General features: G+C 34.0%; 3 protein-coding genes across 6 annotated transcripts in view; all 3 read left to right on the top strand.

The window, feature by feature from the left end:
- LOC123539491 (cilia- and flagella-associated protein 65-like) overlaps positions 1–5,068 on the top strand; it is a 39,541-nt gene extending 34,473 nt beyond the window's left edge. For all 4 annotated transcript variants that reach the window (XM_053530728.1, XM_053530725.1, XM_053530727.1 and 1 more), the window contains 3 exons: positions 287–566; positions 1,177–1,286; positions 3,383–5,068. In XM_053530728.1, coding sequence (XP_053386703.1) covers positions 287–566; positions 1,177–1,286; positions 3,383–3,548 — 556 coding nt within the window. In that variant the 3' untranslated portion in view covers positions 3,549–5,068. The remainder of the gene's footprint in view (positions 1–286; positions 567–1,176; positions 1,287–3,382) is intronic.
- On the top strand, positions 3,845–9,701 carry LOC128550565 (mucin-1-like). The gene is made up of 2 exons (XM_053529813.1): positions 3,845–3,909; positions 8,786–9,701. The coding sequence occupies exons 1-2, from the start codon at positions 3,845–3,847 to the stop codon at positions 9,699–9,701; spliced, it is 981 nt and encodes a 326-aa protein (XP_053385788.1).
- A 48-nt stretch (positions 9,702–9,749) lies between these two features.
- On the top strand, positions 9,750–19,857 carry LOC123539492 (uncharacterized). Its single transcript, XM_045324135.2, has 11 exons — positions 9,750–9,811; positions 13,112–13,215; positions 13,496–13,564; positions 14,024–14,098; positions 14,567–14,662; positions 15,341–15,379; positions 15,810–15,839; positions 16,761–16,953; positions 17,452–17,592; positions 18,116–18,466; positions 18,764–19,857. Exons 2-11 carry the CDS (start codon positions 13,168–13,170, stop codon positions 19,219–19,221), a joined length of 1,500 nt encoding a protein of 499 aa, XP_045180070.2. The 5' UTR covers positions 9,750–9,811; positions 13,112–13,167; the 3' UTR covers positions 19,222–19,857.
- The last annotated feature ends 2,755 nt before the right edge of the window (positions 19,858–22,612 follow it).

Below are 22,612 nucleotides of genomic sequence, written 5' to 3'. Positions count from 1 at the left end.
ATTCTGTGTTTATAAATCAGTTTGTAATGCACTGCTGAACTTGGCATTACAAAACTCCATTTCTGTCAGTAATTAAGTGGTTGACAAAGTATCAGATTACAGTTACAGTCTTAAATAGGTAGGCTACTACTTTAAACTTGAATATTGTATACATGGCGGTTTAACAATTTTATTTGTACACTGCAATACACAGCACTATATAGGAATGAAGACTTTTTAAAATCAAGAAAATTAATGTTTTATAATCCTGTTTTATTGTACTTTAAATTGGATATGTATATTTCAGAGGTTTGCTAGATGACACAAGTTTCCATGAGTCAGTGGTCAAGGTGATGAAAGATCCTATTCCACTGTTTGCACAGATTGGTGATCGTAAGATTGTGGAGCCTCCATCAGGTTCTGCTTCTCCACCAGGTTCACCGGTGGAGATGACAACAGACTTGGTCACCGAGGTAACATCAGAGAGAGTAGTTAGTCCGACCACACCCACTTCCATCAGTTCTGCACCTTCAACTAAAAAGAAGACAAAAAGCAAATCTACATCGGCAGCATCGGAGAGAAGCAAGGTGAGCAAATTGACTCTTAGTAATACTAGTTGAAATGCCTTGAGGTGTGTTTTTCTGATAGGTATTTAATGAAATTTGTTGGATTTTCAGTTACACTAACAATAATTGATGTGGAAGACCCAGGTGCTCCTCTGAACATTATGTTAAGACACCAGGGTAGAATGTACTTTCGCTAAGCAACTGGACAGGTTCCTTACATTAAATAATTTTTCCTTCAAAGCGAAATTTTAAATAACCAAGGTGAGAAGCAAGTGATTTTAAGTCATTAGTCATAACGGTAACAAAGTGAAATAGCCATATGGTTGCAACATCAGCTGCCATTGTTGTGTGCTTTTCATGAATTATTTGGAAGCAAGTGAACTGGCTTCAATGACCTAGATGCTTATCTCTACCAGAAAGATACCCAGAGCGTACCAAAAGATTCCCTATCAGAGAGAAGCTTGAAAATTACCATTTTCACTTGGATGCTTTTTCAACAATAAACCCAACACAAATATTAAACTTAACAGCATGAGTTCAAATGTTTCTCTTAAAAGGATGATAGTAATAAATTGTCCTCATAAAAAGTAGTGGAAAATAGTTACTATACATCAGAATATTTTACTTTTAGGCTAGTGGAACTGAAACCTCAAAGACAAGCACTCCAAGATACACGAAGGCTGATGTAAAGAGAGTTAAACAGGAGGAAGATAGATTAAAACAAAAGCAGGAACTGAAAAAGTAAGTTAATATACATACTAAGTCTTGTCCATATATGTTTCCTTAGGAGAATATTGTCACCTGAAAATAAAAGGTTGATAGGTGATTCTTTAGGTTAATGCAGTTATCTACTTTTTGCGCTCAGGTGATGTGCTCATTTTCTGTTATATATAGAAACAACTCTGATTATTGAAAGATAAGGGCTTTCATATGGTTGACTGTCAGATTTGCCATGATTCAGAGTTCAGATGCATTTGGTATTGAACTATGAGTGTGTGTGCATGAGTGGTTGAATATCTGAGCATGGGGAAAATGAACCATGATAAATATAGAGATAAACCACAAGAAAGACTTGTTAATTTTCATTCCTACATACTTATAATTGAAGTCAGAATGCTCTCTCACTTGATTGCCTGTCAACCATGGTAAATGGCAGAATTTGTAATGCTTGACATCCTTACAAATGGATCATTGTTAAAATAAGAAATAATATATCTCATCCAGTGATTTGTCTTTGAATAAAATCATTGTTTGGAGTTCAGATGTAAAGGAATTATATCATGAGGGTGCAGCCTGAATGATATAATAATACACATCTGAACGACAATGATTTTATTCAAAAGTAAATCACTAAATGAGATATATTATTCCGATTCTAACACGTTACCAAGGATTTTTACGTATATTCTTGATGACGTCCATCGAATATTTGCCAGTTTTTTTGTTGGTTTCTTTTCCAACGTGCCGCTATGCCGTTTGGCGCTATGACAAAATAATTGTGACGTCAGAACAGTGAATTGTTGTGAAACAACTTTCAGCTTTCTATGTTGAATAGGAAAATGAATCGGGTTGTGTTACAATGAAAGATAAATTCATGGAATGCAACTTTCATGGAACTTACTTTGCAAAAAATAGTGCACCCATTACAAAAGCAAGCAATTGGTTTTTGAGATTAAGTTTATGATGGCATGTATTGTTTCTTCATGTTTTGAAATCAGGAATGCTTTAAAACTGAAATGATTACTAGGTGGATATAAAATGAACATAAGAATTACAATCATATTGAAATTTTTAAAACTTTTTATTTGATCTTTAATCTTTTCACAAGGAGGTAACTTCAGACCGATTAAATAACACATTGCCAAGTCACACTTACTGTAAACATTTTCTAAAGTAAAAATTACCAAACTACAACATATTGAGTGTCTAGAGTATAGTATGCAATATTGAGAAATTTCTTTCTTCTTCTTTTATTAGGATGCTAATGTTTAAGTAAGTTTTACACAGTCATACGTTTACTGTTCAGTTATTGATATTGCATTCATGTTATTTCAACACAAATTTATCAATTTTTGCAGTTTGGTAAACATGCATTTGAATAAATTGATTTTGTTATATCTGTCAGGAGAGAAGCTGCCTTTCAGTAATGTTTAAAGAGTTTATGTTAAAACAGAGATAAGGCAGTCATTAATAATTAAAATTCACAAAGCACTCTTGCAATGTCAGATATAAGGTAACAGGCTATAAAGGGAGGTAATTCAGAGCAATGGATTAATAAAACTTTTGACTGTATTTATTAAATACTGGAACTAGTTATATATATGGTAGATAGCCTTTGACAAAAAAGAAAATAGTAGAAATTCAGGCATTTTATGTTCATAAACACAATGTATAATTATGATAGTTGATTTGGAATTTCATATTGGATGGCTTATTTACATGTATGTTTACGTGTGTTACTTTTCTTTATAATTTGTTTATTATAAGTTATTTATTTCATTATCACCTTGTTTTGTACATTGAAAGTTATACAATGGAAAAAAAACTTTGCAAGTAAAGTGTTCTCTTTTATTTTAATAAAGTTTTTTGCTCTTTCCTTAGTAAAATGCATACTTTATTAAGTTGAAAATGTTATACTTTTGCAAAATTTTCTAAGAAAAAATTATTCTTGTACAAATCAGTTTAGCCCCTTTTTGTTAAAAACAGAAGAAAAGTCTTTTAAGTTAATAATTGTATTTTTATTTTGCATTATTTGAGGTAGATTTGCTGAAATTTATAAACAAAAGGGAGAGTATTCTTTAGACTGTTTGATCATTTGTTTCCTTTTTGTTTTTCAGACTGCCGGAGTTTGGAAACGCTGTTGAAGGTATCATAGAGAACACGTTACTCAATGTTTTGTCGGAGGCCCTGGAAGGCGAGTTTAATATTACAGCGAGGCCCAGATTTATTGCTCTGCCTAAGCGGAGTGGAACCGGATCAACGAGCAAAGGACCTAAATCTTAAGCAAAATATTTTAATGAACTATTAACTGTGTTAATTGAGATGTGTTACTGATGACTCATTGTCTGAATGTGAAATAAAATTGTGAAAAAAAGGAGAAAGCATCATAGTGTTTATCATTCTTCATGGAAGAGTGTAAGCTTATTATTAAAGTACAGATGAAACTCAAATTCTACATGACCAAGCATTTAATTTTAAATGACCAAAATATTACATGAAAGTGATACTCTGTGCACATTTTGGGATAGGCTTGTAAATTCCTTTGAGATAGGTGAAATTTTAAGATAAGCAAGTTGAAGATGATGAGTTTTAACTGTTTATCTGGCTTGTTTGAATGTGAAAGAGGGACCATTGAACACTTCAGGTAAAAATACTATCTGCTGTAATTTTCTTTGTTTTCTGTTTTAAGTTAGGTTATTATGTAATATGCACATGTTATTTTATTTATCACATTTTTGCAGATCTAAAAATGTTTTACATAGTAAACTGTTATCATGTGGAATGCATGAAGTCCAGCGTTTCTATTTTTTGTAATCTGCAAAATAAATAGTACATGTGTGTTAGAAAAATATGAATGGATTCTCATTATATTGTTATTTATATATATTATTCAAATATATTTAAGTATTGATCAATGTTAAATGATTTTTATTAGTCATGTTTTCCACTTAGGTATTATAATACACATTCCAGGATTCCCAGTATTGAATAAATGGGATCATTACAAGATATCTAAAAATACAGTATTTGAAAGCATTCCAAATATGGATATGAATGTCCATTTAAGGAAATATAGGGGTGTTTTTTTTATAGAAAACTACTAATATGCTGTCTGTGATAAAACATTTTATAGAAGTTATTTATATTATTTCTGTAAACAGTTGCTGTACATTTATTTGTCTTATATCCACTGTATACATGATAAATTATTAATATCGCTTGATTAAAATTAAGTTTGCTGACAGCTCCAGTCTTTTGTTGACAATTTTGAGCAAAAATCCATCATGATGTACAATACTTGTTTTTAAAGCTCAGTTATGCATGAAGTTGTTAATTACGTCGAAGTAGCTTAATTTCGCATTATCATATTTCGTTGATGCTAAATATAGCACCAACGGAAATATCCTGTAGCAGACTGGTCTGTGACGGAAGGTTTTCAGTTACGTCAGTGTTGCTAGTTGCGCACGAACTTTATGATTGTTGCTAAATATAGCACACGTGGAAATACCTGGCTAAATATGGTTCTCTTTTTAGCACAGAAGGAGACCGCAATAATTGTGCGTAATAATATGGCGGACGGCAATGTTTCGCTTATATAAACCATTCCTGTTAATGCATTTTCTCGAATGAATTTGTATTTTTCAAGTTGTTAATTTATAAATTGAACTACAATATTATATGTTTTGAATAGAGTTCCGTCCATTTTTTTTATTTCATACTGTTTCTGTAATATTATTTGACGTGATTTATCAATTATTGTATTATTATCAGACATTTATGAATAAAAGATGTCACTCTTTGAATACCTGTTGATTCTTTTTTTCTTTTCTGGTTAAATTCTTAGATACAGTATCAAGTATACAGTATGTCCGTCTATTTCTTTCCAGTTTAATTAAAATATGTACAAGTCATCGATGGGACACCAATTAAATGTTCCATTTTTACGTTTCATATTCATTGCTTTTCACTGGCAAACGCAAGTCACGTGGCGTGGTTTTTCTTTAAATGTTTCAACAAACGAAAATAGCACAGCTAGATCATACAGTAAGAATTGCGCCAGTAATATGATGCAATGGAACTCACAAGATATGCTATAATTAGCATGATTAGAATATAAATAGCTTATTTCATTAGATGACGTGCGCATATTGCTTGGTCAAATTAACCCTCAAATAGACTTATTTCGCCATATGAATATTTTATGAAGTTTATTCATAAGTATTACGTCTTGGGTTCTGTCTTCGAAGTTGTCAAAGGGTTGCCTATTATGACAAGTCAACAGACTCGTCTAGATTTTTCCTTTATTAAGCTGTCACATTTACCCGCTTAAATACATAAATTTGCTTTGAGAAGAAAAATAAATCAAGCGCTTGACGCCTTTTCCTCGACCCGTATGTTCATAGACAGGGGAGTGAAATAAGACTGCATACTGGAAGGTGATATAGAGGGGGAGTAGTAACTGTTGTCTTTTAATTAAGCGACAGACGTCAATAAATTCCAAGGCAGAAACTGTATGCTACTATGGCATTAATCTTTAAATACAACAATATCTTTTATTTCCACACACATTGTCAAAGGCAAACTTATCAGTTATATTTTACAAATAATTGTTATCTGAGTTGTCATGACAACTGAAAATCGAAAGCACACATGCACCTTGATTATATATATAGGATTTTTGTTTGTTTCAGTGTAAGATCTAACTTTCTTGCATACCAGACGGGGATTTCCTGTATTTTTACCGGTGCTGGAAAAATCCATCTTACACCCCGGGGTGTAAGATGACTCTCGTGCTTTAAATGACGTAATACGAACTACATATATGTAGAAGATTTATGTAGTTATTTATATTTTATTTCGAAAAACGGAATAAAAATCCAATACCTTGACAGTTCCTCTTTGTTCCTGATAGTATATTTCTCGATTCAAAACACGTTGTTTTATAAAAAATTCATAACGTTACGCTGGAACTGATAAAAGAAAACCGGAACTAAACATTGTTATTTGTCTTTGAAACGTCATGACGTCTTTCCTGTTTACGGACGTTGATTTCCCGCGCTTTGTTTAAATACGCTGCTAGAAGAAATAGTTCTAAAAAGAAAGCCGTTCGACTGATTTTATTTTTATTATTGTATCTTTATATCGGTATACAAGAAAAAGATTCTGTCACTGGTTATAGGTTCAGATGGGAATATCCGGCTCTCGGGTAACTGTTTAGGCGGTAACTCGGTAGGAACCTCGTTACCGCCTAAACAGTTACCCTCGAGGCCGGAAAATCCCATCTGCACCTACAACCAGTGAAAGAATCTTATAATATTTCACCGGGTAAACACTGTAATGCAATACTTTCATGAGTGGCGTAGCCACGAGTGAAAATATAAATTATGGTGTTCACTAGTGAAATATATTTCGATCTTACACCTGAACAAACAAATTTTCTGTTTATTTCATGTGCTTTTTAAGGTATTAGATCACTAATAGTAATGTTTTCAAAATGGCCTTTGTTTGGTTTATTCTGAAAGATAACCATGCTTCGCACTATTGCAATTTTGAAACAAATTTTACCGTGGCGTTTTTTTATAAATTTTGTATAACTTATGGTATCTCCTCAAGCTCAAGTAGACACAAATTTCAAAGTGATGACTACTATCCAAAACGTTTGCAATTATAAAACACAAAATAAAAATGTCAATATCATTTTTTTCTATGGTGCCTCAAGTAGTCAAACGGTACCATCCCATACCAGTAGTGGCATTGCAGACTGTTATAGGTCTCTAAGTTTAAGACCTTATTCCGTGGACAAATGTCTAACCTATATCACTGTAACTTCTGTTCAATAAAAGCTAAATTAGTCTACTTGCGGGAAAAGAAAATTAAGTTTGAAACGAGCGAAGAACCACCGCCGGAATGGATTTACGTACCGTGAACGAGAGAGCATCGTTTTTGTTTGAAATGGGATCATTCGCTGTTTATTAACTGAACTAAAATGTAACTCACTGCATGACTTCCTCTTATTTTTGTGCGAAAACAGCGTATGTCGTGCCAACTATTTCCGACGGAAGATCTGTCGGATTAATAATTACATACATATTATTGCAAAGGTGATACTTCAAACTATAATGTAAATGTTATTTGATTTTTTATTCTGTATCCATTAAATTATAATTCGCATTTGAAATTAAAACAAAAATGTTAATTTGGTGCTGTCACGGACTTGTAAACGTACTGACGGCGGCTTATTTACGGCGCGTACATGCTGGCGATATTTTCAGATTTGAAATATAAAAGAATGTACTTTATGAATAAGTTGTTATCTCGATTTTGATTTTTTTTGTCATAAATATAAATTTAAAAATAGCACATGCAAATATTATATAATTTAAATTCAAGGTAAGATGATTAAAACTTCAGAATAACTCGTGCAAATTTATACAGTTGTAACAAAAGGTTAGATAATGTGAACTGCAGAATATTTTATGCAAATATAAACTTTTAAGGTTAAATATGAACTAAAGAATTGCTATTGCAAATTCTATATACAACTGTATCCAAAGGTAATATTATTCTAATATGACTAGGCAATGCTTAAACCATCAAAACAATATTATGTTTACGTCACGCCGACGTGATATTTAACGCCATGTACGCATCGAGAAATAGCGCTTTCAAATTTGATAAAATGTTTTACTTAAAAACACTTTTACAAAGATGAATTTACACACACACTGAGTTGGTAGTTCGTAGAATAATTCACTATCATTTGCGATCTAACTGAACCATTCAGCAAGACGTAGTACAATTTCCGGTCCGGGCTTGTATAAACAAAGCAGCGTCACGACCTAACATTTGGCGCCATATATATACGCTAAGAAACAATTCGATCACATTTGATCTAAATTTTACAATAACAAACGAATTAGAATCGAAATAATTTATAGCAAAACCGTGTTTCAACACTATTTATACACTCCGGAGGTTATACATCGTGCGAAATAAGCCCCGTGAAATACATGTAATAACGCACGACTTTTAACCGCTCGTCATGTATAAATAGTGTTAAAACACGGTTTTGTTATAAATTATTTCTTAAATACAGAAAAGCTGATGGAAATATATATGATTGTAACAAAGGGCTAGATGATGTAAACTACAGAATAGCTCTACCAAGAATAATTCAAAATAACTGTTCAATTTTGTGCAGCAAAAACACAACCGTGGTCATTTTGATTATTTATGGTATAATGTCGTGACGTCACACTGACGTTTCTCTATCCGGTTCGCGCTTTGAATATATATATAGATCGAATAAATGAAGAAGGTCTTAGTCCGTTTGATTACAAGCTGAGAAAAGAATCTGATTTCGGGAGGAGTCCTTTCAGTTTTGTCAAAGAAGTGAATCAAGTTTTAATAAGCACATCAAGTTTAAGAAGTGTAACAATTTTATGAACGGCAGCAACACCAAGACGGAAAGCAAGTCCTGACAGCACAGCAAGTACATGAAGCGCAGAAAGTCCAAATAGCGCAGCGAATCTAAGGACCGCAGCACATACAAGTAGCGCAGCAAGTCCAGCTAGTGCAGCAAGTACAATTAGCACAGAAAGTCCAGATAGCATAGCAAGTTCAGGTAGCGCAGCAACTCCAAGGAGGCAAGCAAGTCTTGATAGCAGAGCAAGTAGGACTACAACTAGCGCAGCAAGTCCAAATAGCACAGCGAATCGAAAAAGCGCAGCACATACAAGTAGCGCAGCAAGGCCAAATAGCGCAGCAAATCCAAGTAGCGCAGCAAGTCCAAGTGGTGCAACAAGTCCAAGTGGTGCAACAAGTCCAAGTGGTACAACAAGTCCAAGTGGTGCAGCAAGTCCAAGTGGTGCAGCAAGTCCAAGTGGTGCAGCAAGTCCAAGTGGTACAGCAAGTCCAAGTGGTACAACAAGTCCAAGTGGTACAGCAAGTCCAAGTGGTACAACAAGTCCAAGTGGTGCAGCAAGTCCAAGTGGTGCAGCAAGTCCAAGTGGTACAGCAAGTCCAAGTGGTACAGCAAGTCCAAGTGGTGCAACAAGTCCAAGTGGTGCAGCAAGTCCAAGTGGTGCAACAAGTCCAAGTGGTACAGCAAGTCCAAGTGGTACAACAAGTCCAAGTGGTGCAGCAAGTCCAAGTGGTGCAGCAAGTCCAAGTGGTGCAACAAGTCCAAGTGGTGCAACAAGTCCAAGTGGTGCAGCAAGTCCAAGTGGTGCAACAAGTCCAAGTGGTGCAGCAAGTCCAAGTGGTGCAACAAGTCCAAGTGGTGTAGCAAGTCCAAGTGGTGTAGCAAGTCCAAGTGGTGCAACAAGTCCAAGTGGTGCAGTGGTGCAACAAGTCCAAGTGGTGCAGCAAGTCCAAGTGGTGCAACAAGTCCAAGTGGTGCAGCAAGTCCAAGTGGTGCAACAAGTCAAATCGTGATTGACGTTACTTACAGACTCATTGAAATTCATTGAAAACCGCAGACACAGTCACCTTGATAGAAGACCTACTTGACAGGCTCTTGCAAAAGTATATTATTGTAACAAAAGGTAAGATCACACAAACTACAGAATAGCTCATGCAATTATATAATATTATATAATTTCAACAAAGATAAAAGATAATGCAAATTTCAGAATATAATGTAAAGGAAACCAACGTATCAAATAAATAAATAGATAAATAAATAAATAAAATAAAATAAAAATAAAAAGTACTATTTGATTGTAGTAAGCAGGACCACATTTAAGTACCATATAACGTGTCTGACAAAAGAGAAGAAAAGATAAATATTATTTATAGGAACTCAGTCCAAGCTGTCTTTTAGAGCTGTCTGATTAATATGAAAATAATCATTTAAAATTCAGCCGTCTCCACCCACCAGTATTTATCATTCAAACATAGCTCGATTTGTCTGCCAGTTAAACAATGAAGAACTTGGAGCTTTGTATATTTAAGAAATAATTTATAGCAAAAGAATACTTTAACACTATTTATGGACGATAGGTGTATACGTCGGGCGTAATAATTTCACGAGGGCGCAGCTCGAGTGAAATTATTTGAACGACGTATTACCACCCGAGTGTATAAATATTATAGTGTTAAAGCACGCTTGTGCTATAAATTAAAAATTTCGATTCTAATATGCCCTTAATCTCAAACACTAGATAAAATATATAAGCGCTCTTTCATGGTCGCAACAAAATACTCTGACGTCACAACACGTTAACGTGACGTCATTCTATTCGGTAAGAGTGTTTTAACAGAGACAAGCATTTTAGAATCTGCGATAAACAACGGTTGACGCGCGGACCGGTAAGAGAACACTATGACGTCAATTATGACGTTATATTTATGCGAGACGTCAGGCTCATTACTAATCTCATAAATGAAGCCCTCGTGGTTCCATTCCTGCGCATCTGAACTCTGAACCGTGGTAAAATAGACTATAAACTACTCGAAGGCCTTGGTTATTTGCTAATCATATTACCATGCTTTCATACAGAAACGAACGTAAAAATAAAAGAATCATTAGTAAAATCTGCTTCAAATAATTAATTGCATACGTTTGATGAATCAGGTCCTTTCTTTATAAGTTAAAAAAATACTTGATTTTTACTAGACTATTAAAAGTATTTACGGATCAACGAACAAATACGTAGGTTTATTACAAATTCATGAAATATACATAATACTAATTGAACACACGACTGTGTTAGTCAGTTAAAATGTAAAATGAATTCGAATGGAAATCAAGAATATGTAGTGATAATGTACTATACAGTTTTTTAACAATACACTACGACTATATTCCTTGTAATCTATGGAAATTCTGTCAAATTTACAGAAACTACCACTATGAATGTGCCAGCGCAATGAAATTAATGTGCTATTATTTTTCACAAAGATTTATGACGGAGTGCACACAGTATCGTATTGTAACGAACAATAGTTCTCTACTCACAGTTATTTTCTGTCCAATCAATAACACTCGTAGGTCAAATCTTTGGTCAAAATTATCCAATGACTTAGGCATTGAAACGTTTGACCAGTTTTGTAGTGTAGCCCCCGAGCAACAAATGTTAGAAATGTTTAAGGGCTTTACAGCCTTTGACTTGACTGATACAACAAGAGTGAAATGTATGAAATCATGTCTTAATTACATGCACAAAATTTCGCAGTGTTAATCAAACACTATCATCAAATGGCTTGTGGCCTCTATTCTGTTATGTCTGGATATGATTACAACTAGTTATTGATGATATGTACAATATTGTAAATAGACTACTATTGTTAAGTGTCCTTATTAAATTAGCTGTGTTTATCATTAAAGCGTTTAAATTGAGACAGTTTCAGTTTCGAGAGAATGTACAGTAACTCTCACCTTTACCTGTATTATTATGTGGATTCTCGCTTTTGTGCTTTTTGTGCTTGTTGTGCTTTTGGTGTTTGTTTATTTGTGTATGTATTATGTTTTGTTTTGAATTCCATGAAAATGTATGATTTGTCTATGTATTACGCATGCCATGCACTATATAATTGTTTACGTATATGTCGATAAGCTGTTATATGCTTAAGACTAATAAATACATGTTCTGTTCTGTTCTGTTCAAATTATTGGATTTCGAACATGGGACCGTGACGTAGTTCCATACGTTAAAGGGCAGTCACGGCAGCTCAATGACCGAAATCGAATCATAGCTATAAAGTTAAGTTATTAACCATGTTTATATGTTGATTTCACTGTACACTATGATTTACACTTTATCTGTCATTAGCCATTGTCGAATAGGCCTGCTATCAATTATCTACTTTATTTCAAATGGTTAGTCGTTTAATTATTTCTTTGTCTTATAAGGAACTGGCGTTAGCTTCCTTTGTAGGTAAATAAAGCGGTCACGGTGGATTAATAATTGTAAAAGGAGTCTATCAATGACATTTTAGTAGATTAAATCATTAATACAAAGTAAAATGTGGTACAAGGTTGTTTTTTATGTTTTTGCGTAACATTGACTGATTTAGATATCGATCTCCCAAATTAGAACGTGTTAAAGTATATCAAATTCCCCGTTTATAACATGCCACATATTAACAGGTTTCCCATTTCGTTGTATCCAACATGCAACATATTATCAATAAATAAATAATAAGCAAATAAATGAATAAATAAATAAATAAATAAATAAGCGCTATCTATTTAGAATGGATTATTAAATGCATTTCATACACGTCTTGTTTTGTATCAATTTTCGTCTTTATTTTTTTCCCCTTTTCCATGTTAAGCCATGCTAGATAATGGGTAGAAGTGGCGGTACCCGCACCCCTATCAATAAATAGATCGTTACTAATACGGATTACCGTAACAACAATGAACTGTTAAATCTAATGCGTCTTTTTTTTTTTTTTTTTAAATTAATCATAATTATTTAAATAATCTGATTTTCTTCGCATATATATTAGAAAGATGATTTCTAAAAAAAAACCGATAGGAAATAACCTTTCTGTTGAAATAAAAAGAGATAGATGCCACATATTAATTAGAATTCAACTTTACGCTTAGTTTGGTTGCACAGGTAAAATTTATTTCTTCAGTTATTAAGTTTTTGTTTACGTTAAAAATTTCTGATATTTGTTTCTAATCGAAAGAAAGGAAGAAATTAAAGAAATACTGATGTTATAACGAAAGGTTTTAGTTTTTGCAAATCCAATCTCCATTTTCACCCATATTTTTTTTTTATTTGATTTGTTACTTTGATATTTCAAGTTGATATTGTTTTACTAAAATACAGCGGGTTGAAATAGAACTAACACTATGGTAAATTTCTTTAATTTTTTAAAAAAAATTTTAGCCCAGAAAACGTTACAGCTAACTACAGTAAAGAGATACCAAGATATATGCGACAAAATGGGAGCGCATATATCCAAACAGAAGAGCAAAAGGCGTATATACCTGGTAAGGATGTGTTTGAGGAAATAAAAAAAAAACATTCATTGAATTATCCATACTTAAATAACTTAACACTTATTAGTCAAAATGTCATTAATATACTGAATGGAATGATTAGAACTATTGAACATTGCAAAATCTTTAAACAACAACTTCCCATGTTTACTTATGGTGATTAAAGTCTTTGGATGATCCCATCTCATTTTCAAATTCTGTTGAAAGAGGAACGGCTGATAGAGGGGCGCTTCATTATTTTGGACATGTACATATTTTCTTATTGTTTCAGTCAAAAGGCAAGGTGCCTAGGGCATGGAAAAAAATATTCAAAAGGAAGAAGAAATATGTCGTTATAGAGGTAAGCTATCTAGAACCAACTTCAATAATAGCTATATAATTATGTAACTCAATTCGCTGATCTAAGATTATTCTAATTTGTAATTTTACAGTTAAAATTTTGTATTTCTGAATTGCTTTCCGTTGCAAACAAATTATAGATGTTCACAATTATACTTCAAATACTTTATAAAAAATAGTGGTTTCAAGTTTTATAAGACTTCCTTAAAAACGAAATAAGAGTTAACGTCGTCTTTTTATCGTAAATTTTGTTTGTCAATGTTCTTATTCCATTATTCATATAATGTACTTGATAAAATACATAGGTTTCTGATTTTGATAAGACTTTCTTAACAATATGTTTTTTTTTTCGTTTATGAAATAAGAGTTAACTTCGCCTTTTAATCCTAAATTTAACTTGTCATTTTTTCATTATTTATATAATGTAAAAAATGTTTTTTTTACACCCAACATAATAAAGCAAGATGAGGTAGACAGTGCAGAACCATACACCCATGAACACAGCAAAGCAAAGAATGACACGGACACAAATACAGTAAGGTCTTTTTTGTAAATAAGAAAAATAAAGTTACGAATACACAGGTACAACACAAACAATTAGTAAATTTTAGAGTAGGATTTGTCACATTTTTCAAATTCTATTAAATTCCATCAGTTTGATTTTTTTCTCTCTTTCCCTTACCGCCGGCGTAATTTTTCTCTGATTTCAAAAACATCTAATATTGCATCTGAGATGGCCGCTAAATACAGGTTTACAATTTACAAGGCTAAATATAAATGCTTTCTGCGTATAAAATCACAGATATACGTGTTACTTAATACTGCCTAAATTTCATTAGATTATTTTATATTATTATAATTTCGAAAAGAAAAGAGAAAAAAACAAACACAACATATATAAATCTGTCGTTGTGCTTCTATAACAATTGTTTGAAGTTATCTTCCATTTCTTAATTTATAATGCAAATTTACAACATGTATTTTTTCCTTTACAAATATCTAGCAAAGAAGTATATCCGTCGAAACAACAGCGAATGGGAATCTTGAAGTGTGTATAGGGTATGACAATATACCTTCGGATACTTCTGAATGGGAGAAGGTAAATTTTTTCTTTGAATGGTTAATAATAAACTTCTTATAAATGACATATAAACTTCATATTCCGGAATTATTTAGAATATTACCCACACGTAATATATACATTAAAGAGTCAACATAGAATACTAATAAAGTATATCTTAAAATGCAATAAAAGATATTTAATGTAACAACATTAAGTATTATTTCAAGGGGCCTCCGTGGCCGAGTGGTTAAGGTCGCTGACTTCAAATCACTTGCCCCTCATCGATGTGGGTTCGAGCCTCACTCGGGGCGTTGAATTCTTCATGTGAGGAAGCCATCCAGCTGGCTTACGGAAGGTCGGTGGTTCTACCCAGGTGCCCGCTCGTGATGAAATAATGCACGGAGGGGCTCCTGGGGTCTTCCTCCACCATCAAAGCTGGAAAGTCGCCATATGACCTAAAATGTGTCGGTGCGACGTTAAACCCAACCAACCAAATTATTTCAAAGTAATAAACCCAATAACAGCATGCATAAATAGCAACGCCTTTTATAATCGCTAAATACATAATACAAAAATATAATGATTTTACGATCGTTATCGAACCTCTTTTATAGCGGCCACCGGTATTAAACAGACATCTGCCTTAAGCAGACCGGCTGCTTAATTCAGATTTAACTAAATATTATTAGTAAATGTATTAAACTTATTTTGTAGGAAAGCATGTCTTCCTGTGAAATACTGGACTCGGAACAAGTAAGATATAGTGTTATAACAGTGTTTGTATAGCTAATGTGAAAAAAAAACATAAAATGTAAGAAGACAGTCTGTTAGTTTTGTTTTAAGAAATCCGGATTTGGAGACATATTTCTTTCACGGATTATATGTAACTTTTTTTATTTTACAATAAGAAAACACAGATTACCATCATGTTAGTGTTGGTTAATGTTTCTCAGCATATTATATTGTCCCTTTTTATGTTGAAAAAATTAGAAAAGATTGAAAAACGTTCCTTTTGTTATCTTGTATTATTTTCTGGTGAGTGGTATGTACTTTGTTTTTGGTATATTAATTTACTTTTTCGCTTTGATATCCAGCCTTGTTTGATTAAAACCTTTTGTTATTATTCCACATTGATGTAATTTTGTCATATTCACTTTAGTATTTATTTCTTATTTTGATCCAGGATAGACCAAGGCCTTCGTGTTCACTTCAGGTACGTATGTTAAGTTTTGAAAAGCCACCGTGTTTATCATCAAAATGTCATGGTAGTTCAGTTAAGTATTAAACCTTTTAAACATTATACCAGTTTAGATAATAAGCTTAACTTTTATTACGACAACTTTATTCATGTATATCCAGTCATGGTTACACTTATAATCACTTGTTCTAGTCGTCAAGACAGACATAAAAATCTAAACGCCCTACAAGTCATCTTAGGCTAGAAAATAATTAGATCTACGCTTAATAAAAGCTTAACAATATTATTTCAGTTACCTGAGATACATTAATCCGCTGCTAATTTTAAAGCTAACTACATGTTGGTTTCCACAATAGTTTTAAAAATAGATCATTAATATACCCGCTCATATACTTATATCGATTTTTGTAATATATACCTATAAAGAGGTCGGTATTATAACTCAATAGTCTATACATGTATTAATAATTCTATACTACGTGACACACATTCGGACTGAAATAATGATACACGCTTACTAAAAGGCGATGACGGGCCTGAAGTGGATATTAGCACGACTAAACCTATACCTGCACGCGGACGCAGTCCGAGTGAAAGTATAGGCTTATGTGTGATAATAAGCACTTAACGAAAGTAATTGCCGTTTAACGAGTTGTTTATTATAATTATACAAAAACACAATTATCGAGTACTAGATTGCTTTAATCAGTTAATCATATAAAATATCGACGTTTACGAGGTTTAAGCTAACGTCATCAGTGACGTCACTCATCTTTGGTTGGCCAAACGGATTACTGTTCTCGCTTCCGTTTATATTGCCCGCTTCCTATTTGGCCTGGATTCCTTTGCAGTTTTGTTACTAAATATAGTAAGGTATACATAAGTACGTACATACTGTTTGTTTGGTATTCTAAATATAACCATAAAATACTCCAGCGGAATGAAAGTGACAGACGGACGGCCTACTCACCCGATTCAGCAATGGATGTGTCCTACACAACAAACTTTTCCGGTGATGACTGTGCTTTATGCAATGCGAACAATACAGAGTATATGGTACAAGTCTTCATGCCAACATTACAGAGACATTTGGATGTGAAAGAGATATTACCGTATCTACACTACATTTGTATGTCTTTTTATATTCTACATTACCATTAGAATATCTTATGTTATCTCATAGTTGCAATTTACTGCCATTTTCATATAAACTGAGCCCAAACATACCCTGTCTTGTTTCCGTGTGCTAAAATTGTAAAGCGGACACATTATTGCCATAGAAACATTAAAATTTCAAATTGGTTTACTCATTTAGTTATTCAAAATATTCTTTAATAGCACAGTATGGAACAACAGTGTTTAAATCGTAATCAAATCTTTAAGCATAGAAATAATAGCAACTCGGTTTTATTGAGTTTGTTTGTGAAGTTTTGCGCAAATGCAGTTGTAAGATTGTGTAACATACACAAAAATAGACAGATATCTAGGAATTCAAATATAACGAATTTTGGTGTTGTCCTTCCGTCTAAGACATATGCGCAATTTATGAATAGTAGCTGCTCGTTGATGTATATAGTTCTGATATGTAAATAAAATCTATTTTTAGAAAGCCTAATATATTCTTCAGGTCATAATGATGCAAGAGCACTGTCAAATACAGAGCCCCAAGAACTTGCTGTGAAGAATCTTATTGACACAATACAGTGCAAAGTAGACCCACAAGAGCAGGGGAAATGGGCAACTTTCCTTGTAGCCCTTGACAAAACAGGTGCAATAAATAATAATATGCTATGTAATCATTGATGTATTAGATAAAATTATCGTCTTTTTTTCAGTTATCTGAAATATTGTAGTTTGACATCGTCCTCATGTTTTATTCATACATTTTAACTGATTTTTACATCAGTAACTCCTCATAAGTGCTCCTTTGATCATTGAAGGTTCAATATGCACCGCCGTATGAATACATCTGCGGAGGTCTCTAAATTGTTTTCGTGGTTGTAGCATGAGTAAATGTTGAGTTCTGCTCAACCCGGGGCTAGAGGGCGTGGGCGGTAGCATGTATTTTCATTACCGGTCATGAACAGACTTGATCAAACCGAGCCTGAAATATTTTCGTTTTTGTCATGTTCAGCGACTTGTAGAGTTTCCACATTTTCTATATTCCTATATACCGCAAACTTTAAAGTGACACAATATTTGCAAAATTTAGACGGAAAAAAATGAGACGTAGATCTAGCTGTCGCTTTGTCATATTTGATGAGTGCGAATAATATTTTTCTTATTTCAAGGTAATATCTACCTACATCAGTTGTTAACTGGCAAGACAGAAAAAGACCACTTCTTTACCAATGAGATCCTGAAGCTGATGAAACCAAACCTTATAAATGATATTTGCCTTAATGACGTAATGGATCACCTGATCGAAAGGGAAATCATAAATGAGGAAGATCAAGGTTACATTGAAAGTGCTGCGAAAAGTCAAGGACCAATTCCCGCGATAAGAATAATGCTCGAGAAGGTAGACAAGAGATTACCAGACTGGGATGCAAAATTTACGGAAGTTCTTGACAAGGCTGGCATGTCGGAAATTGCAGATGTGTTTAAGATGGTAGAACACCATGAGCATGTTGGACCGAAAGGTACATTGCTCATTGTTTAAAGAATACTAAAGCACTACGTTAAACGTTAAGCATTACCGGAATTGTTGTTTTTCTAGATTATGTTTATTTACTTCGTCATTCCCGTATAATAACTTTTCGAATTGAGAACAGAAAAGAGAAAAATATCTCCCGGTACGAAACGTTTGGATAACAGAGTAGAGAAAGCATAATAAGTAGATTTTACAAAGACATCCGTGACTGGAAGCTTGAATCACAAATTACAAAATTGAACTACATGTACTAATTTATAAATATTGTTCGTCTCTTATGTTACAGGTGACGAGAACTTTAAAAAGAAAACCCAAAATCGCAAGTTGAAGAAGGCAAAACGGGGGAAATGTAGGTTGCACAATCAAGTGCACAATATTCCTACCAATGATGCAAGTAATGAGCCAGAATCAAAAAGAAAGAAGATGAGCGTCTGTCTAACTTCTGAAGACAACGGCGTAACAAATGAGGCTTTTGCCATGCCTTTAAACGTACAACATGGGCACAAGGAAAACGATAAAATGAAAAAGTACACGGCAGAAATAAAGGATGTCCAATCCTCGGTTGAGACAATGATGGTTAAACAGACAGATCTGATCAGCAAGATGGATGATTTAATGGACATTATGAACGAACAAATGATAAAGTCTGCAGAGGAACGAAACTTGTTGAAGCAACAGATCTCGGAGCAAAGCCAGGCATTGCATTGCCTGACTCAAATGGTTTCAAAACTGATCACGAATTGAGGTTTCTTCCATGAAGAGCATTTGGGAAATGATATTTGAAGGAAAGAAAAATAGTGTTGTATTAAACTTTATACTTGGGATTGCATGCACGTGTCAATTATTTTCATGCTTATAACATGATACATCAGGTTCCTTTTTTTGTTTGCATCTGATTGTCAGACATTTTCAGTACTAGAAAGGTGTCTTTGTTACCAGTTTTCAATTGTTTACATTTGATCTCAAGACTTGGTGAGGGAAGAACAACGTGTTCTATCTTTTTATTATATAGTAGTCTTATCTTTATTTTCATTTCTCCCATTCCTCGTGTTAAATGTGTTTTGTACATCTTTTCATACACATAATATTCATTTGTTCAAACACAAATGTACATTTCTTTATATACATATGTATAATTCTTCATACATTTAATGTTGTTGTTTGTTGGTAAGTTGTGTTGTTGTATGAATACGATTACGTTTACATTTATGAGAGACTAACGTTGCATGTTCTGATATGTATAGATACAGAGAAGTTATTGGAAAACAGCTGTACCATGTAACATAATACTTGAGGGTGTATAATGTGTTTAGTTGATAAATATTTTTGTGTGAATGAAATAAAGTGTAATCAAGTAGTTACAATATAAGTTATATATGAGACGAGCGTTTGAAAAGTAGTGACAACAGTGGCGAAATATTCATACCTCAATCATTTTCAAAGAAATAACTATGTTAAACCTTCAAAGGACTTTCCACCTGACTGTACACACTTCTCTAGGCGCAAATGCCACTCAGAAAATGCATTTTGGAATCGCGATTTATGTACTCTGTTTAAACACTGGTATAGAGCTTTTCCGACTGTGCTGTGCGTTTCAAGCGGCGCCCCCTTTAGCGTAATTTATTGTTTGGGTTCAACCAAAGCTCACAAAGGGAGAGATCAGAACTATATAGTTGGTTCGGTAAAATCTTAATATAGTTCTCCATGAGGTATTCCTGTATTACGGCTGAACGATGGGCCGGGGCATTTTCATGCTTAATGCCAAGCGCCCCTGTCCTTTGGCGCCTTTCTGTGTACTGGTCGAGGACAACAGAGAAGACATTTTCCTTGTAAAATGTACCAGCAACAATTCTGTGCTCAGGGACTCGAGCCACAATTTCATTGGAGTTACAGAACAAGACATACATAAGTTAACCCGCTTCTGCTCCGCTTTGCAATAACGGGCGTCTCGTTATTTTCATATTTTCACCTACCTAAATTTTATTAATTTCTTCATTGGCAGGCTCAATAAAATACAGCCACATCTCATCACCTTTATCAATTTCTTTGATACGTCTAAATTCCTTGCTTTTATATTTGGCGAACACGGCGGAAGCTTTTTCTACCATCACCCTCTTTTGCTCAGGGGTCAATAAATGCGGTATTGAGAGTACACAAACCAGACGCAGTTTTAGCCTTTCTTTTAAAATCAGAAAAAACGTTGACGGATTAAGGCCCGACGTTTCCCTTATCTGCTCCACTGCATCTTGCATCTTTCCCGATTATTACTTTCACCGCATCAATGTCTTTGCCAGACACAAGCTTCATCTTTGGTGTTGGTTCTCCAATCTGTAAAAAGAGAGATACCCATCGGTAAATAGTGCGATATGGCAGTGCACTGTCCCCTTACACTTTGTCGAAGTCGGCTTTACTTTCTGATGCGCCGATGCCAAGCGAAAATTGCAGTCAGATAAAGCCATGTTTTCAGCCCGTATGATATACTACATGTATTTTAACTGCTAATTAAATGTGCTTCTGCACGTGATTTTGTGCCATTTCCAGTCAGTTGGACAGCAGAGGGGTATATTGTTTTGCAGATGTCGGTATGTCTGTCGGTAGGTCGGTCGGTCTGTTAGTCGGTCGATATGTAGCCAAATCCGTTTCCGGATGATTACTCAAGAACGCTTGGGCCTAGGATCATGAATGTTTAGTAAAAGATTGCTTATAACCATCAGATGAACACTATTGAATTTGGGATCAGTAGGTCAAAGGTCAAGGTCACAGTGACCCAGAACAGTTAAACGATTTCCGGATGATAACTCAAGAACGCTTAAGTCTAAGATCATGAACATTTACAGAAAGGTTAGTCATGATAAGCAGATGACTCCAATTGATTTTGAGATCAATAGGTCAAAGGTCAATGTCACAGTGACACAGAACAGTTAAACGGTTTCCGGATGATGAGTCAAGAATGCTTTGGCCTAGGATCATGAAAGTTAATATGAATGTTGATCATGACCAGTAGATAACCCCTATTGATTTTAAGATCAGTAGATAAAAGGTCAAGGTCACAGTGACCTTGAACAGTTAAACGGTCTCTGAATGATAACTCAAGAACGCTTAGGCCTAGGATCATGAAAATTAATAGAAATGTTGATCATGATTAGCAGATAACCTCTGTTGATTTTGAGATCAGTAGGTCAAAGGTCAAGGCCACAGTGACCCGGAACAGTTAAACTGTTTCCGGACGATAACTTGAGAACGCTTGGGCCTAGGATAGCGAAACTTGAAAGGGAGGTTGATCAAAATCAGCAGATGATCCCTATCGATGTTGAGGTCAATAGGTCAAAGGTAAAGGTCACAGTGACCCGGAACAGCTAAATGGTTTCCGGATGGTAACTCATGAACGCTTCGGCCAAGGATTATGAAACTTAATAGAGATGTTGATCATGACCAGCAGTTGACCTCTGTTTAGTTTAAGGTCAATAAGTGAAAGGTCAAAGGGGACATTTGGTGTTATACGAGCTCTTGTTTCAATATTCTTTCAACTGATATGCAACACTTGTGGGTACACGTGCAAAGTGAAAATACTGGACTGTTGATAATACTGGTCAACTGTTCCTCGTACAATTACCATATTGTGTACTTGTAATACTTGTACTTGTACTTGCAAACGATGTAAAAAGAGAAAGCAAATCCGTGTAATAAACAGCAACAAAAAAAAAACAAAAACAAAAAAAAAACAACAACAAAAAAACAACAACACCATATTATGTACCTGTATTGTCCTTAACAGTAATCTAAATGATGTAACAGACTAAAAAACTACGTAATAATCTAAATGAGCGTCATCACCATTATGAGTCCTTGTAACAGTAATGTTAATGATGTAAAAAGTAAAAAAGTCACGTAATAAGCTAAACAAGTGAATGAAGGATTGCCAGGCAATACAAAGTCCCCTACTGGAAGGCACCTAATTTTCTCTACTGCAGTATAACATAATGAACTGATATCTGTCAATAAAGTATAAACAATACTGTACCATATATACAATATATTATAACAAAACACTTGGATTAAGATTTGAACATATAAAAACCTATAGTTTTTTTCATACATCATTTTTTTTTGGCCGATTATCAAGTAGGTATCATAT

Source organism: Mercenaria mercenaria, chromosome 18 (assembly GCF_021730395.1).
Source record: "Mercenaria mercenaria strain notata chromosome 18, MADL_Memer_1, whole genome shotgun sequence".
NCBI lineage: Eukaryota > Metazoa > Mollusca > Bivalvia > Venerida > Veneridae > Mercenaria > Mercenaria mercenaria.
This window is presented reverse-complemented; position numbering and strand designations above follow the sequence as displayed.